This window comes from Podarcis cretensis (assembly GCF_951804945.1).
Source record: "Podarcis cretensis genome assembly, chromosome: 8".
Taxonomy (NCBI): domain Eukaryota; kingdom Metazoa; phylum Chordata; class Lepidosauria; order Squamata; family Lacertidae; genus Podarcis; species Podarcis cretensis.
This window is the reverse complement of record NC_137177.1, coordinates 12,730,974-12,747,782: the sequence shown is the minus strand read 5'-3', so window position 1 is coordinate 12,747,782 and position 16,809 is coordinate 12,730,974. Positions and strand designations below refer to the sequence as shown.

General features: G+C 42.3%; 1 protein-coding gene across 1 annotated transcript; it reads left to right on the top strand.

The window, feature by feature from the left end:
* Nucleotides 1-1,237: 1,237 nt before the first annotated feature.
* On the top strand, nt 1,238-15,589 carry LOC307221680 (phospholipase A2 inhibitor NAI-like). The gene is made up of 5 exons (XM_079986438.1): nt 1,238-1,335; nt 4,053-4,175; nt 7,506-7,658; nt 14,192-14,338; nt 15,231-15,589. The coding sequence occupies exons 1-5, from the start codon at nt 1,284-1,286 to the stop codon at nt 15,386-15,388; spliced, it is 633 nt and encodes a 210-aa protein (XP_079842564.1). The 5' UTR covers nt 1,238-1,283; the 3' UTR covers nt 15,389-15,589.
* Nucleotides 15,590-16,809: the final 1,220 nt, after the last annotated feature.

The window sequence follows — 16,809 nt, the reverse complement described above, 5'->3', positions numbered from 1 at the left end:
GTCCCCCTTTCAAAAAAGTTCATGCTGTCAGAGAAAATGCCTTGGCTTCCAGAAACCTAATCGAATTTCAGTGCTGTAACCTGATGGGACTCGTTTCCCCACATCCAGGATGGTGAAATTGACGCTGGCACAGATTAGGAGGGACGTGTCCTTAGAGTTATTGGAAGGGGGAAGAAATTTAATTGGTTTTCAAATCTGTGCTTTAAATTATAGTATAGCATGATTAGACTTCTAAAAATTTGGGACACCGTCCTGAACCCATTGTTTTTTGTTTGTTTTTATTTATTGTGATGTATTGTCTTGTTTTTTTGCTTAATTTGGTGTTTTTTCTTTTTTCCTTTTGTAACCTTTAAAACTTGAATAAATATTATTTTTTAAAAAAAATAAAAAAACAAAACAGAATGGATAGGTTTGATCTTTTTGCAGTCCATGGGACTCTCTTAACTCTAACCAACTTATTTATAAAGAGCAAGTGGACCAATTCTGTACCCCAAACAAGTGCATTTAATGGGACAGAGGAAATCTAGATCATGAGTCACTGTGCATTTTATTATTGTACAACCAAGGAAAGTGGACAGACACTTGTCTCCCCTTACCAAAAATAAATAAATTCGTGATTCTGACTATCAGAGAAATTTGGCAAAATTGCCTGGACGTCTGGAAATCTAATCCAATTTCACTGCTGAGCTTTGAATTCTGGTGTCAACTGATGGGGCTTCACTTCCTGGGTGGTGAAATTGTGGGTGCCACAGGTGAAAGGGGGGAAATGTCATTGGAGCTCTGGGAAGGGGGGGGAGAGATTGATTTACCCCAAATGCAACTGCATTTAATGGGAGTGAGGGGATCCGAGTCACCGTGCATTTTATTACTGTACCACAAGGGAAACTGTGGACAGACATTTGTCCCCCTTTCAAAAAAGTTCATGCTGTCAGAGAAAATGCCTTGGCTTCCAGAAACCTAATCCAATTTCAGTGCTGTAACCTGATGGGACTCGTTTCCCCACATCCAGGACGCTGGCACAGATTAGGAGGGAGGTGTCCTTGGATTTCTGGGAAGGGGGAAGAGATTTAATTAGTTTTCAAATCTGTGCTTTAAATTATAGTATAGCATGATTAGACTTCTAAAAATTTGGGACACTGTCCTGAACCCGTTGTTCCTGGGTGCTGCCAAAGTGCTTCTTGTAATCTCCTATAAATTCCTCCAACTAAGCCTCTTCATGCATCAGTTCCTTGCTCAGCCCAGTGCTGTTATCGAACACCTTCCTGGCTCTTCAGCTCTCTAGAATGATGAAGACACTCCTGATCTCCTGCCTCCTCTTGACCCTTCTGAATCCAGGTGAGCAGAACCACAGCTGCTGTGCTGATCATTTTCAGGAAGGAACTAAGTGGGGGGTCAGCCATTAAAACAGGAGAAGAAAGGAACAAGGACTTGTGGTTCCTTTGAAAGGGAGCGGAATAAAGCATATGGTCAAGCTACAAGGGATTCTCTCTTTTTTTTAATATTTTATTAAATTTTCATACAAGATCCCTTCACCAAAAAATAGTACACAAAAAAGCCAAAACAAATACACCAAAAAACCATATAGAAAAAAAGAAATAAAAAAGAAAAAAGAAAAAGAAAAAAACCAACCAATCAATACAATTTTTTTATATATATAACTAACTGGACTTCCTCACATCTCCTTTACCCTGCATTATTTATATTAAAAATATCAGCAAATTATTACCTTGTTTCATACCTTATTTTGTACTTTCCAAATATTATACTTCTAAATTTAAGATAATTTTTATCATTTACTCATACCTTAAATTTAAACATATTGTTGCCTTAAATTTCGACCTTTTCTTACTTATAACTTAATTTTCTATTTTACAAAATCTATTTGCTGGAACTGAGATTTTCTAAATCGTGCAGATACTTAACATTCATACAACTTATATTGTTTTTGTAAATAGTCCTTAAACTTCTTCCAGTCCTCTTCCGTTGTTTCTTCTCCCAAGTCTCGGATTCTGCCAGTCATTTCAGCCAATTCCATATAATCCATCAATTGCGTCTGCCACTCTTCCAGTGTGGGCAAGTCTTGTGTCTTCCAATACTTTGCAATAAGTATTCTTGCTGCTGTTGTCGCATACATAAAGAAATTTCTGTCCTTCTTTGACACTTTCTGGCCGACAATGCCCAAGAGGAAGGCCTCCGGTTTCTTAACAAAGGTATATTTAAATACCTTTTTTAGTTCATTATAGATCATTTCCCAGAAGACCCTCACTTTTGGGCATGTCCACCAGAGGTGAAAGAATGTCCCCTCAGCCTCTCTACATTTCCAACATTTATTATCAGACAGGTGATATATTTTTGCAAGCTTGACTGGGGTTATGTACCACCTATATATCATTTTCATAATATTCTCCTTCAAGCATTACATGCCGTGAATTTTATTCCGGTGGTCCATAACCTTTCCCAGTCCTCAAACATAATGTTATACCCAATATCCTGAGCCCATTTTATCATGGCTGATTTAACAGTCTCATCCTGTGTGTTCCATTTAAGCAGCAAGCTATACATTCTCGAAAGTACCTTAGTCTTTGGTTCCAACAGTTCTGTCTCTAATTTCGACTTCTCCACCTGGAATCCTATCTGTTTATCCAATATAAAAACCTCTTGAATTTGAGCGTAATGTAACCAATCTTGCACCTTATTCTTTAATTTCTCCATGCTCTGCAACCTCCATTTGTCTCCAATTTTTTCTATTATTTCCCAATATTTCGGCCAGCAGGCCTCCATATTGAGTCTTTTCCGGGCCTTAGCCTCCATTGGTGATAGCCATCTCGGGGTCAAGCTACAAGGGATTCTCAATCATAGATAGTTTCTTCCCAATGTTTATATTTGTTTTTATTTAACCAAATCCATACTGAGAGGTGCAGTATCCCCAAGTCCATTGGGGGAGCAATGGGGGCAGTCGCCCACTCTTGGATAAACCAGAATCCTAGGTTTCATCTACAACAAAGAGTATGTTTCTTGAACTTCTTTCCTGTTTGCTTGCCTCATCGTCCACTCAAATTCTGCCCCTTCTTCCTGAAACATTGTTCTCAATATTAAATCTTTATTTTACCAAATGCATACAGAGGTGTGACATCCCCAAGTACATTGGGGGAGCAAAAGAGGCAGTAGTTCACTCTTCAATAAACCAGAGTCCTAGCTTAAATTTAAAGCAGTGGTGTCCAAACTTTTTTCAAAGAGGGCCAGATTTGATGAAGAGAAAAGCTGTGGGGGACAACCAAAGGGGCGACCAAAGTTTTTGAGCATTTTTAAGGACTGAAGTTGTTGAGGTTTTTTCAGGATTTTACCCCTGGAAAATAAACTGCCACAGGGGCCGGATTAAACTGACCAGAGGGCCCCTGAAATGGACTTTGGCCATGCTTGATTTAAAGCAAAGAGTAAGTTGCTTACATTTGTAGAAACTTATGATAGGATAGCACACAATCTATAGGCACAATTCTTCTCATATTTCGGAGTGGAATTATCCTCCCCCCCCCCATGAAATCTTTTAGTTGGCTGGTGTTACACAGGACCCCAATCTCTGAGTGGAGTCAGGTTCCAGGGGTACCAGATGTGCTTACCAGAGTCTGTCATGTTTGCTGGTGCTGATGGGAGTTGTAGTACAACAACTTTGGGAGGGTTAAAGGTTTCCTCACACCTTCCCTACTGGTCCCCTCCGTCAGACTGCAGGAGTCATCTTCAACAATCATTCTCTGGTCTATGCAAGGCCCACCCCTATTCACAGAGTTTAAGAACTACAGAAGGAATATATACTAGTTTCCAGAAACTAGTATTCAAATAGTGCTTCCAATGTTGCAGAAAAAATATATCAATAGAGGATGGTAAACATGAATTTATCCAGTCCACTTTTGAAGCTATCGAAGTCGGTAGCCTTTGCTGCCTCTCGTAAGATGGCGTTTGTAGCAGAAAGTGTTGTGTTCATGTACCTTGACACAGACCTATTCCTCCTACACAGTTACTAAAGTTTTCTAAACCCATTTTCCCCCTGTTTGCAGTGGCAACTCTGAAATGTGAGTCTTGTTTAAATGAAGGAAAAGATTGCAAAAATGCCACCATTGAGGAGTGTGACGAGTCCAGTGACCAGTCCTGCATGTCTGCCCTTGGAGTTGGCAAACTGTGTAAGTGAGAAGAACTTTCAACCTCTTTGATCACCAAAACGTAAACCCCCTGACTCACTTTCGAAGGCCATATCTTAGCCACAAGCCATGGAACATGACTTTTCATAAAGTAGTATTCTAGCCTCTTCATTGCCTGTAGGAGCAAGGAAGAAATTCAAGTCAGTTCATATTTAAAGGTGCGTTTACTCAACTGGCAGAGCAAAACAAAGCCATCCTTCAGAATCTGCCCTTCTCCCATTTTTGCAATTCAGTTGTCCAGCCATGTAATCAGTAGACAAATGCACATACTAGGGTAAAGTGTGCATACAAGAACCTAAACCAAGTCAATCAACAGTCACCTAATTCATAAGAAGAGCTAAAAATAAAGATAGAAAAGATGGATATAAGTAACAGCAACAAAACAGGCCAAGTGTCCGTTCAGCAGCCTCAGCTTATGTAGTTGGAGTCAGTCTGTGTGGTTCCCATCTCCCAGGCCAAGTGAAAAATGAACTGCAAGGTAGAGAGCTAGTCCGCCAGGATTCAGAGCCAAGATGGTCAACAAATATCCCCCCGCCCTCCCCCCCACCCCCACGGGGGAAACCATGACTGCTTAAATCAGTATGACCCTGCAGATAGGGCCTAAGAGTGAAGATAACATTCACACTAAATGTTGATGGGGTGGGGGGGAGAGTTGGAAACATATGAAAATGTGGAGAAATGAACTTCAAATAAGAAACCAAGACAAACTGATACTGACATATTGCCCCTTCCTAATTGCCTGTGGTACATGCTCCCTTTGTGAGCTCCACCATCGACTCTCATTGGTCCAGTTACAGGGAGGATTTGATTTAAATCACAATTTAAATCACTAGTCAGTAAAACTTGAATTAAAACTTTTTTTTACATAAAGACTCATTCTTGCTGATGTAATCTTAATATTTACAACTAGATGAAGGTTTCGTTTTTGGAATAATAAATTTTCAGAGTAGTTTTTAAAGTTATATCAAAAATTACTGATTTGGTTATACTATTAGAAAAACATTGACAGATAATTATGAAATTTTTGTGAGGTTTAATAAATTAACTGTTTATATTTGGACTTCTTTTCTGCTGTATTTTATTGGAAGGAGAAAAAACAATCCTTTCATTAATAGCAATTTAAATAATTTATTTAACTAAAACAATAACATTATAGCATATGTATCCATGTTTATTAACTGATGTGATTAAGCGATTTTTTAAGAAAAACCTTAGAGGGAGTTATAGCACACATGAAAAGCTTAAAACAAATCCTTATTTCTTGATGAAGATAGTCTTTGGACTATAATATAACTTAAATAGAAAACTATCTTTTTTGGGGGGGGGAATCCTCCAAAAAACCAATTTAAATTAAAAAAAATCTGATTTAAATAAAAAAATTCTCATTTAAATTTAATCTGATTGTTTTGATTTTTTAAAATTGATTTTTATCCACTCTCTCATCCACCTTGGCAGCCACAAAACTTATTTCATTCATTAATTGCTTCCCATGAAACCTCCTGAACTGGTCCCACTCAATAAGGAGAAGGGTGGTAGAAACCTCTGGACAGCCAAAGGTTCTCCATTCCTGACTCACATTCAACAAATAGATAAAACTGGAGAAATCTCTTTCTGCTCCAAGCAGGGCCTGCTCAACACAATTGGATACCTGAGGCAAACCATGAAATGTTCCCCACCCCGCAGACCCGGAAGAAAGGGTGACTGAAGATTAGGCCTGGGCGATTTATTGATATATCGCCCCAGGACCGGTATGAGGGGCAGACCGTGATGACAGCTTCACTCAGCAGTAAATCGGTGGGGAAAACCCTGGCTATTCTGAGTCCCTCTGCCTCCAGCACCCAGCACGCTGAGGAAAAAAACAAAACAAGCAGCGACCTGGAGCTGGAGGCTGAGGGACTCAGGAGGGGTGGCACTTTCATGAAAGATATATCGCTAAGTGAAATCACCATCGTGGTCTGTCCCATATACTTGCACTGGGAGAAAAAAGCTGCATGGACAAGGCTTATACATCTTGTCCCTCCCTCCCTCCCTCCTTAAACTGCTTGGGTTAAGAGCACACCGCTGCCCTCACCTCAGCCAAGCAGTTTTGCGGAAACCCCAAATGAGCCAGTAGTGGGGCAGGGGCTCAGGGGCTCCCCCTCCCCAGCTGCAAGAGCCTGGGTGGAGTGCAGACTCTGGCCAGAGACAGCCTTGGCAGCCACCTGCTTCCTTTTTCAGCACAGGAGAAAAGACGGAGCCCACTCTGCCAGTCAAAGGCAGCCAGGCAGTGCAGGCAGCCCTGCAAGGGATAATTAGGGTGGCTTTGCAGTCTGCGCTTTGCAAATGACCACCCCACAAGGAAAGAGGCAGTGTGCCTGCACAGACACCAGCAAGGCGGAGGGAGCCTCAGAAAGGAGCTCCGAGGTGGTATTTGCTAAAATGTATAGAACTCAAGATAAAGTATGTTGGAAATGTAAGGAGAAGGAAGGGAATTTCTTTCAAATGTGGTGGACGTGTCCTAAGATTAAAGTCTGCTGGGTCATGATATATAAAATACTTTTAGTAAAAAAAAACAGAGGCTTTTTTATTAGCGATCATAGGTGAAGAAATTCCCCCCAAAAAGACATAAATATATTTATGTATGCTACCATGGCAGAAAGGATACGTTTAGCCCAGAAATGGAAGCAGTAGAAACTTCCAACTGTGGAAGAATGCCAGACAAAGATGATTGAATACACTGAGCCGGCGAGACTGATGGGGTGAATCTGAAACCAGCAAGATGAACTGTTTGAAAAGGACAGGTTATGATTTGATACCTGTCTTTTAAGTATAGAGATAAGGTAAGTAGGGTGATTTAGAGATGTGAAGATAAAAGTGATTGCATATGAAAGTCAGGGAGGGGGATGGGAGGAAGTCAGAGCTCAATTTGAGCAAAGATATATGTGATGAAGAGATTTTATTTGGTTGTTATAAAGGAAAAAAGAAATTTTATTAAACATTATATTAAAAAAGAAAAAGGAAGGAGCTCCAAGGTCCCTGCCACGAAAAACAGTATGGACTGCCGGTATGAGAGAATCAGTGTGCTGGGTGCTGGAGGCAGAAGTACTCAGGATAGGCGGGGTTTCCACCAACGATTTACTGCTGAGTGAAGCTGTCATCGTGGTCTGCCCCTCATACCGAAGGCAGCAGCATCAGGCAATGCTTTTCTTGGTGGTCAGATCCCCTGCCCCTCTGGATCCCGCCACATAAGATGACCATCAATCCTTTCCTCATGGGTGGGCCAGCCCTATCTCCAGGTCTAGTTATTTCCTTTTCCAATTCTTTCTTTTATAGCACTTTTGGGGTCAAATATGGTTTTCAAGTCCTGCATCGATACAGAGTTGTGTGAGGAAAACTATGCCAGTGGCTCCGTAACCTCATCAATGTACATCCAAGGCAAGGTGTCCTGCTGCAAGACAGATATGTGCAACAGTGGACCTCCTGAAGGTAAGTATCATCATCAGGAAATATGATCTCACAAAACTCAAGTAATGAGAGAGCTCAAAGAAAGACAAACAAGTTTGGGCAGTATCCTGATGTCTGGGACTGGCTAGACAAGGAGGAGTGGTGGCAGCCAGTCACTCCAGGAGGCGCCTGAGGGTGACACTAGGAAAGAAGATTTCAAACTTGATTCAGACTGGTGGGACAGGGAGGAACCATTGACAGAGGGAACGAGCAGGGAAGCATTGGAGCCATAGTATGGGGGTGGCGGGAACTAATAGAACAAAACCAAAAATCACAATAAGATTACCTGAACAACATACAGCATCTATTAGCAGAAATTACAGTGGTGCCCCGCAAGATGAATGCCTCGCAAGACAAAAAACCCGCTAGACGAAAGGGTTTTCCGTTTTGGAGGTGCTTCGCAAGACGAATTTCCCTATGGGCTTGCTTCGCAAGACGAAAATGTCTTGCGAGTTTTTCCGACTTTCCCCCCTTTTTCCCCCCTTTTTCTAAGCCGCTAAGCCACTTATCCGCTTATCCGCTAAGCCGCTAAAAGCCGCTAAAAGCCGCTAATAGCGCTAATCCGCTAAGCCGCTAATGGGCTTGCTTCGCAAGACGAAAAAACCGCTAGACGAAGAGACTCGCGGAATGGATTCTTTTCATCTTGCGAGGCACCACTGTACAAAGAAGCATCACAGTTTTACCTTAGTCCTAGAAACACCCCTCCCATAATGTTACTCACAGTTCCTCTCCTGTAGAAGCTTCTGGTATTTATTTCCTATGCTTTCCTCCAAAAAGCTTGAGCTCCCGCTCACCATTTTAGCTGAAAAAAATTCAGTAAAATAGGTTACGCTGAGAGATGGTTCCTGGCCCCAGGCCACTCAGCAAGTGTCATGGCTACAGTGGAATTTGAACCCTGGTCTCCTAGATTCTTGTCCAGCCCCCTAACCACTACACCTCACTGGCTTATTGGTTTCCCAGAGTTCTAGCCCCCAAACCTAGACCAACTCACTTTCCTTGATGTATTTGCATTTGTAGAGATATTTTTAGTGGGGGAGGTATCTGTCCTTCTTGTGTGAGAGGGAACTGATTTCTTTGAGATTTGCATTCAGGGAATTGAGATCTTCAGGTTAAAGCAAATGCTAATAAAGATCTATTAGATGCAATGGACTCCAGTGATGCTTAATTACATATTATAGAGGAACACTAACAGTGGGACCTCGGGTTACTTACACTTCAGGTTATATACGCTTCAGGTTACACACTCCGCTAACCCAGAAATAGTGCTTCAGTTTAAGAACTTTGCTTCAGGATGAGAACAGAAATTGTACTCTGGCAGCACGGCATCAGCGGGAGGCCCCATTAGCTAAAAAATAAAAAGTTAAAAAGGCCTGTATCTCCATCCTTTTCAAACCAGAGACCATGAATTGCATACTGAGACCCTCAGGTGCAGAGGAAGATAGGAATAACAGCACACCAGGCAGTGTGACTGGTAAGGCAGTATGATTCTTCTTCTTTGGCGATCACTCGTAGCCAAGTAAAATTGTCTTTCATAAACACAGTTTTAACAATGAGTCTGTAAGTGACTGTGGAGGCCAATTCTGGAACCACACGTCCTTCCACAGTGGGGACATTGGTTTCTGGGTGGGAGTTGATCATGGTGTGGATTTGCCAACCATGCCTTCCTCTTAGCACGTTTCTCCCTTATATCCTGAGTTTGAGTCTCTTCAAAGCTCATGACACCTGTGGTAAAGGCTGTTCTCCAACTGAAGCACTCGCAGGTCAGTGTTTCCCAGTTGTCAGTGTTTATACTTCATTTTTAAAGATTTGCCTTGAGACAGTCTTTAACCCTCTTTTGTTGACCACCAGCATTATGCTTTCCATTTTTAAGTTCGGAATAGAGTAGTTACTTTGGAAGACGATCATCAGGCATCTGCATAACATGACCAGTCCAACGAAGATTATGTTGAAGAATCATTGCTTCAACACTGGTGATATTTGCTTCTTCCAGTACACTGATATTAGTTTGCGTGTCTTCCCAAGTGATGTGTAAAAAATTTCAGAGACACCGTTGATGAAATCTTTCGAGGAGTTAGAAATGGTGTTTATAAGTGGTGCATGTTTCACAAGCATACAGTAAGGATGTTAGTACAATAGCTTTGTAAACAAGCATTTTTGTTTCCCTGTGAATGTCCCAGTCCTCAAACACTCTGCACTTCAATCGACAGAAAGCTGCACTCGCAGAGCTCAGGGATGCTGGATTTTGGCATAAGTGTTAGCCCTTGTGGAAAGATAACTGCCTAGGTAGGAGAAGTGATTGACATTTTCCAACGTTACACCACTGAGTTGGATTTGTGGAGCTGCAGAGGGGTTATTTTGTACTTGTTGGTGCAGTACTTTGTTTTTTTGGATGTTGAGTGAGAGGCCAAAGTTTTCGTAAGCCTCTGGGATGGTATTTAGGATGGTTTGGAGGTCATCCTGTGAGCGTGCACACACTACGTTGTCATTAGCATACTGAAGCTCTATGATGAAAGTTACTGTAACCTTACTCTTTGCTTTCAGCCTGCTAAGATTGAAGAACTTTCCATTTGTTAAATATATTATTTCTACTCTGGTGGAAAGTTTTCCTTTGACAAAGTGTAGGATCATGGCAATGAAAACAATGAATAGAGTTGGGGCAATAACACAACCCTGTTTAACCCCTGATTCCACTGTGAATGGTTCACTTTGAGAGCAATTGTTATCTGCGATTGTTGCTGTCATATTATCATGGAGGAGTCGGATGATGTTTACAAATTTATCTAGGCAGCCAATTCTCAGAAGGACAGTCGACAGACCATTACGATTTACAGTGTCGAAAGCCTTAGGTCAAAAAACGACACATACAGGGGTTTGGTTCTGATCTCTGCATTTTTCTTGAAGCTGTTGAGCGGTGAAAATCATGTCCACTGTCCCCCTAAAAGGCCAAAAACCATTTTGGGATTCAGGAAGGGTCACCTCGGATATTGTAAGAGATGGTTTGCTAAGATCCTTGCAAGAATTTTACCACCTGCAACTAATAGAGAGATGCCTCGATAGTTTCTGCAATCAGTTCTGTCACCTTTTTTTTTTTTAAAAAAAAGATAATTTTGGCATCCATAAAGTCTGCTGGGATCTCTTCTCTCTCCCAGATTTTTTTGATGAGCTTGTGAAGTTGTTGTGTAAGTTCAATTTCACCCACTTTGAAGACTTTGGCAGCTATCCCCTCAGGTCTGCTTGTTTTTTTGTTTTTCATATGGTTAATAGCTGTACACAACTCTCCCAGGTTTGGAGATACTGCAAGCCCATCTCTAACTTGTTTTTGCAGAATTTGTGAGAGGAACTCAGCAGCTACGTGGGAGTTGCAGTTAAGGAGATGTCAGTAATGTTCTTTAAAGCGGTGTAATAGCTTCTTTATCTTTTAGAAGTGTGATCCCGTCTGCTGAGCGTAGGGGGAATATGCCATGATTTATTGGCCCATAGATGGTCTTTGTGACTTTGTTCACAAGCTGCAATAATGGATGTTTTTAGCTTGGTCCAGTGTTCCTCGATGTTATCAGGGAATTCTGAAAGCAGATGGCCCTTAAGAGTCATTTGGAAGCAATCCCACTTAACGGGATCTTGAAGGCCTTGGGTGTTCATTTTGCGCCTTGTTTTCCTTCCTTGAAGCCTACGTTAAGGTATAATATTGATAGCCATTGTGGAGCGTATTAGTCAGTGATCTGTCCAGCAGTCGTCGGCACTCGTCATAGCTCTGGTAAGGAGCAGATCACTGTGATCTTTAGCACAGACAATAACATAGTCTAAGATAGCAGCAGTCAACCTAAGGACCAAAGGCCGGATGTGGCCCAATCACCTTCTCAATCCGGCCCGTGGACAGTCCAGAAATCAGCGTGTTTTTGCATGAGTAGAATGTGTCCTTTTATTTAAAATGCATCTCTGGGTTATTTGTATGGCCTGCCTGGTGTTTTGACATGAGCAGAATGTATGCCTTTATTTAAAATGCATCTGTGGGTTATTTGTGGGGCATAGGAATTCGGTCATATATTTTTTTCAAAATTTAGTCTGGCCCACCAAATGGTCTGAGGGATGGTGGACCAGCCCATGGCTGAAAAAGGTTGCTGACCCCTGGTCTAAGAGGTGCCAGTGGTTTGACCGAGGATGCCTCCAGGGAGTTTTAAATTTATTTTTCTGTCGAAAGAGTGTGTTGGTAGTAACAAGGTTGTGCGCTTCACATATTGTCAAAAGTAAGATTCAGTTCTGGTTGCTGTTGCCAATTCCTTCTTTCCCAATAGTCCCAGGCCACCGATTGAAATCTCGCCCAGCTCCTGCATTAAAATCACCCAGGAGGATGAGTTTATCTTCCTTAGGCATCTCTGATAGAACGGTATCCAGCTGAGAGTAAAAAATTTCTTTAATGTCTTCATCGGCATCCAGTGTTGGTGCATAAGCGCTTATAAGAGTAGCCTGTTGGTTTTTGGTGTGCTTTATTCAAAGGTTTGAGAGTCACTCATTAATGCCAGTAGGGACTTCTGACAGGAGCTTCACAAGATCATACTCCATGTATCCGAAGCGAAACCTACTCCATGTATCCGAAGTTCTTGTTCAGATAGACCTTTCCAGAAGAAAGTGTAGTCTCCTTTTTCTTCCTTCAGTTGTCCCTCGCCTGCTCTTTGAGTCTCTTGAAGCGCTGCAATAGTGATGTTAAAACATTGCAGCTCTCTTGCAATGATGGCAGTTCTGCATTCAGAGCGCTCACTATCTGTGTTATCTGACAAAGTCTGTATATTCCATGTTCCAAAATTCGATTGTGTTTTACAACCGCTAGGTGGTGACCCCACTGGGAGCGGTCATCCATTCAGGAGTGGGTGGGGTACAAATAATAAATAATAATAATAATAATAATAATAATAATAATAATAATAATAATAGTCTTATTATTATTATTATTATTATTATTATTATTATTTATTATTAGTAACAGTAGGGCTCTGTTCCGATGGCATGAGTAGTCACAATGAACCGGCGGATTCCTATCTGCTGCAGCCCTTATCTGCCTTCACAGCTGTTGTAACATACCACTTGTTATCATCCACCTGTTCTGCTGTTGAGGACTTTTTGGATCATTCTTTGTCTAGCTCCTTCCCTTTGACCTTACCGCCTTGGGTGATCCTGTTAGGAGTACAGGATTCCTGATGGCTTCGCTCACACGGGTCATAGGAATGTGGAAGCCCACTCACCACAACAAGGTGATGATCCAGCAAGTGAGAAGGCAGTATGATACCTCTGGATTGGCCAGGCCTTCTACAAACATCCGCAACATGGGCTTCTGCCTTCACCAATAGAACAGTGCTTTCTAAGAGGATACCTGCATTATTTAATAACATAACATAGTAAAAGAAAAAACTGCACATAGAACTAAACCAAAAACCATGTATCAATAACAAGATTGCTTGAACAACATGCAGCATTCATGAGCAAAAATTACAAGGGAGCTTCACAGTTTTACCTTAGTCCTAGAAACATTCCTTGTGTGATGTTACTCACAGTCCCTCTCCTGCAGCACCTTCTGATATTTACATCCCTACTCTTTTGTCCAAAGAGCTTGAGGTGGCATTTCTTGGCTCTCCTGCTCACCATTTTAGCCTCAAACACCCATGTGAAATAAGTCAGGCTAAGGGGCAGTGTCTGGCCCCAGGTCACTCAGCAGGTTTCGTGGCTCAAGTACAGATTTGAACTCTGGTCTCCTCCCACCCTTGTTCCTGATGTAGATGTTCACATTCCCTTGTTCCTGATGTAGATCTTCACTCACCCCTCCCTTCTTGTTGGGAGGCGGCACCATTTTGTGGTTCGCATTAGTATTCTCAACACCCTGGTGTATGTTTTTATTGTAAACACTATAACAACACTAGGACCAAGAATTCTGGGAGTGGTAGTTTCTTAAGGGTGCTGAGAGTTAATTGGGAAACCCCGATTCCCCTCACAGAGCTATGGATTAACAAACAAACCCCACACAATAGTTCTTATTAACTGGCATTTTTTCTTAGCTGAAATCATTATTTTACCAAAACTAAGCACATGTTTTCCCAGAAGTGATTTTTAAGGATAAAACTACTAAGAGTTTTCTTTCTCTTTCCCGCTCTTGGAAAGAGGGCCATTTTGTAGACTTTTATCATCATTTGTGTGCGTCTGTAGCTGCCATTTTGTCTCTCAGGATGGCCCCCAGTGCTGCTCAGTGCTAAGCCCAATTGCTTAAAGTGGTATCCCTTTGCTTGAAATGTATGCTGTGAATATGGCCCCAGTTAGAAATCTCTTGCACCATGCCTTAATGTAGTCCTGGATGAATGGAGCATGGCTGAAGCACTCCACTTGCAGAAGTGGTAGAAGGTGGTACGCATCCATCTTGGAAGGGGAAGCACGATTCCCACCCCTCACATACAGCAAGTTGTGGTTTGCATCTGCAAAAGAAATACATTGACTAATTGCAATGCTGGTGTGGTGTGGTGATTGTTTTCCAGTGCCTGAGTATGAGACGAGGGAGCTCAATGGGCTGAAGTGCCCGAGTTGCTTCTCCATCTCTTCAGACGAGTGTGAAGGCAATAAGACCGTCAGCTGCAGAAATGAGGAGGATCAATGCTTCTACGCTGTGGGTCGCTCACAGTTTGGTGAGTCTTGTATAATGGAGTGCAACTAGGGCCCCATCTTTGAGGAAGTATCATGCTACTTTGAGCAGTCATGGCTTCCCCTAAAAGACGCTAGGATACTTTGTTTATTAAGGGTGCTGAAAGTTATTAGGAGACCCACATTGCCCTCACAGACTGTCTGGGATGGGCAAGAGCCCAAGGAGGAGGGATGTGTGGACAGGGAGGTGGGAGGTGGAGGAGGAGAATACAGGGAAGGGCTAGTGATTTCTGCAGTTCTTGCCTGGAACCCTGCACCAGTTTATTCCATTTTTTCCCCAGCAACACCTTAAAAGCCTATTCAAATAGGGACATGCTCTATTCCCTTTTGCTGTTCATTCGATTGAGTTTTAAATGTTTTAATGGTTTTAACTGCTTTTATTGCTAATGTATATATTTCTTGTAAACCCCTAGCAGTTTTTACTGCAATCAAGCGGTATATAGTTTTTGTTAAATAAAAATACATCTTAAAAATTGCACTTTAAATTGGAGGGGGCAGGATGGAGACCCACAGGCCCAGGACCCAAAGGCACTCCTCTAGGACTCTCTCTCTCTGGCCCTTTGGATCCTCCTTAGCCACACCTCCTCTCCCTAGGCCACACCCCTCACAAGCCCCACTTCATACCCTACCTGTATGCTTTGGCCAGGCTGAAGTCTTGGTTACTTGGATGGAGGACGGGGGCGGGTTGAATGTATGTATAAAATAGCCTGCCATGTAAAGGTGAATTTTACATATGTTTCCATTGGCCAGTGGACCTCACATAAGGTCACCCAGACTGGAAAACAGCTCTTGGTCTGAAAAAAGTTGCCCACCCTTCTGTTTGAGGGGGAGGGTTTTGGATTTCAAAAATATGTGTGTGCTTTTTTTTCCCAACAGGGGAAACCACGCTGACGGGTGCTCTCCGAGGCTGTGCAACAGCTAGTATGTGTGACTACGGTCAGGAGATGCTGGTGACTTATCTTAAATCACTGACATATGAGATCACTCAATTAGAGTGTACTGACGCAATGGACGAGGATGCCAATGAGCTGTAGCTGAGGGAAGGCAAACCTCCGCCGCCCAGAAGAACCCACCATTTATGGAAATTGGCGGCCTAGTGGTTGAAGCAGGGGAGGTCTCAGCCTGAGGACACCCAGGCTTTCTTTCCAGAAGTCTAGAAGCTCCTCCTCAAAGACAGGCTGTATTTGACTTTCATGTGCAAATGAAGTCATTGAATCATGTCCAAAATAAATATATATGGCAAGTAATGTGTGTTGTATCATTTATCCAAATGCAACATTTGTTGGGGGAAATAATAGTGCTTGGAGATGGGAGCTAGCTTTCAGGTTTGAAATCCCTGGCCAGCCTTCCATGTCAAATTTAATTGTGTCCACTTTGGGCTCCCTTGTCGTCAGGGGTAGTGCATCCCATTTCACCACAGCAGCCATGCTCCGTAACCCCCACCAAAGCATCCCTTTCCACTTTGAGGCAATCAAGATTTGTGCTAATGTTAGATTTCCCACAAGCTTCAACTGGCACTGCTTGCATCCGCCTGCTGAACCAGTCCAGCTGTTCCAGAACCCTGTTGTCGCAATGGCCAGCAAGATGCCTGTGCAAAGCCCCAAAGCAGGACTGGACAGCAACACCAGTTGTCCCCATCCCGTCCCCCCGCTTGTGATTCCCACCAACTGGCATTCACAGGAATACTGTCTCCAACACTTGAGGAAGAACATGGCCAACTTGGTTAGTAGCCATTGTTAGCCTTATCCTCCATTATTTTCTTCTAATCCTCAATCAAACACATCCACGTTGCTGCTCATCTTTACTTCCTGAGAGCAAATTCCAGAGTTTAACTATGTGCTATTTCAAGCAGCACTTTCTTCCATCTTTCTCAGATCTTCCAACATTCACTGCCATTGGCTGCCCACAAATTCTAGTGTTATGAAAAAGGAATAAAAGCTTTCCTCTGTCCTGTTGCACTAAAGGCTTCCTATGAATTGAAGGCTGACTAAACCTCAGATAAAACAAAATAAAAAAATTCCTTCCAGTAGCACCTTAAAGACCAACTAAGTTAGTTCTTGGTATAAGTTAGTTCTTGGCATGCACACTTCTTCAGATACACTGAAACAGAAGTCACCAGACCCTTCTATATAGTGAGAAGGTGGGGAGGGGTATTACTCAGAAGGGTGGTGGGATTGGGTGATTGGCAGATAGCTGTGATGAGCCTGTTGACGACTCTTAACGACTGCAATAGGTCTTACAGGAAAAAGCAAGGGGTGAGAAGGTGAAAAATGGCTTTGTCATGTATAATGAGATAAGAATCCAATGTCTTTGTTCAGACCAGGTCTCTCCATGGTTTTAAGTTTGGTAATAAGTTGCAATTCAGCAGCTTCTCTTTCCAGTCTATTTCTGAAATTCTTTTGTATCTGTAACTAAACCTCAGATGTGTAGGGAGCTACAAGAATTGCCCCAATCA

What these genes read in the sequence shown, in the direction of transcription:
- LOC307221680 (XM_079986438.1), top strand. Translation starts at nt 1,284, where the DNA reads ATGATGAAGACACTCCTGATCTCCTGCCTCCTCTTGACCCTTCTGAAT. An exon ending in CTTGACCCTTCTGAATCCAG is followed by an intron (nt 1,336 to 4,052) that starts GTGAGCAGAACC and finishes CCCTGTTTGCAG; the next exon opens with TGGCAACTCTGAAATGTGAG. An exon ending in CAACAGTGGACCTCCTGAAG is followed by an intron (nt 7,659 to 14,191) that starts GTAAGTATCATC and finishes ATTGTTTTCCAG; the next exon opens with TGCCTGAGTATGAGACGAGG.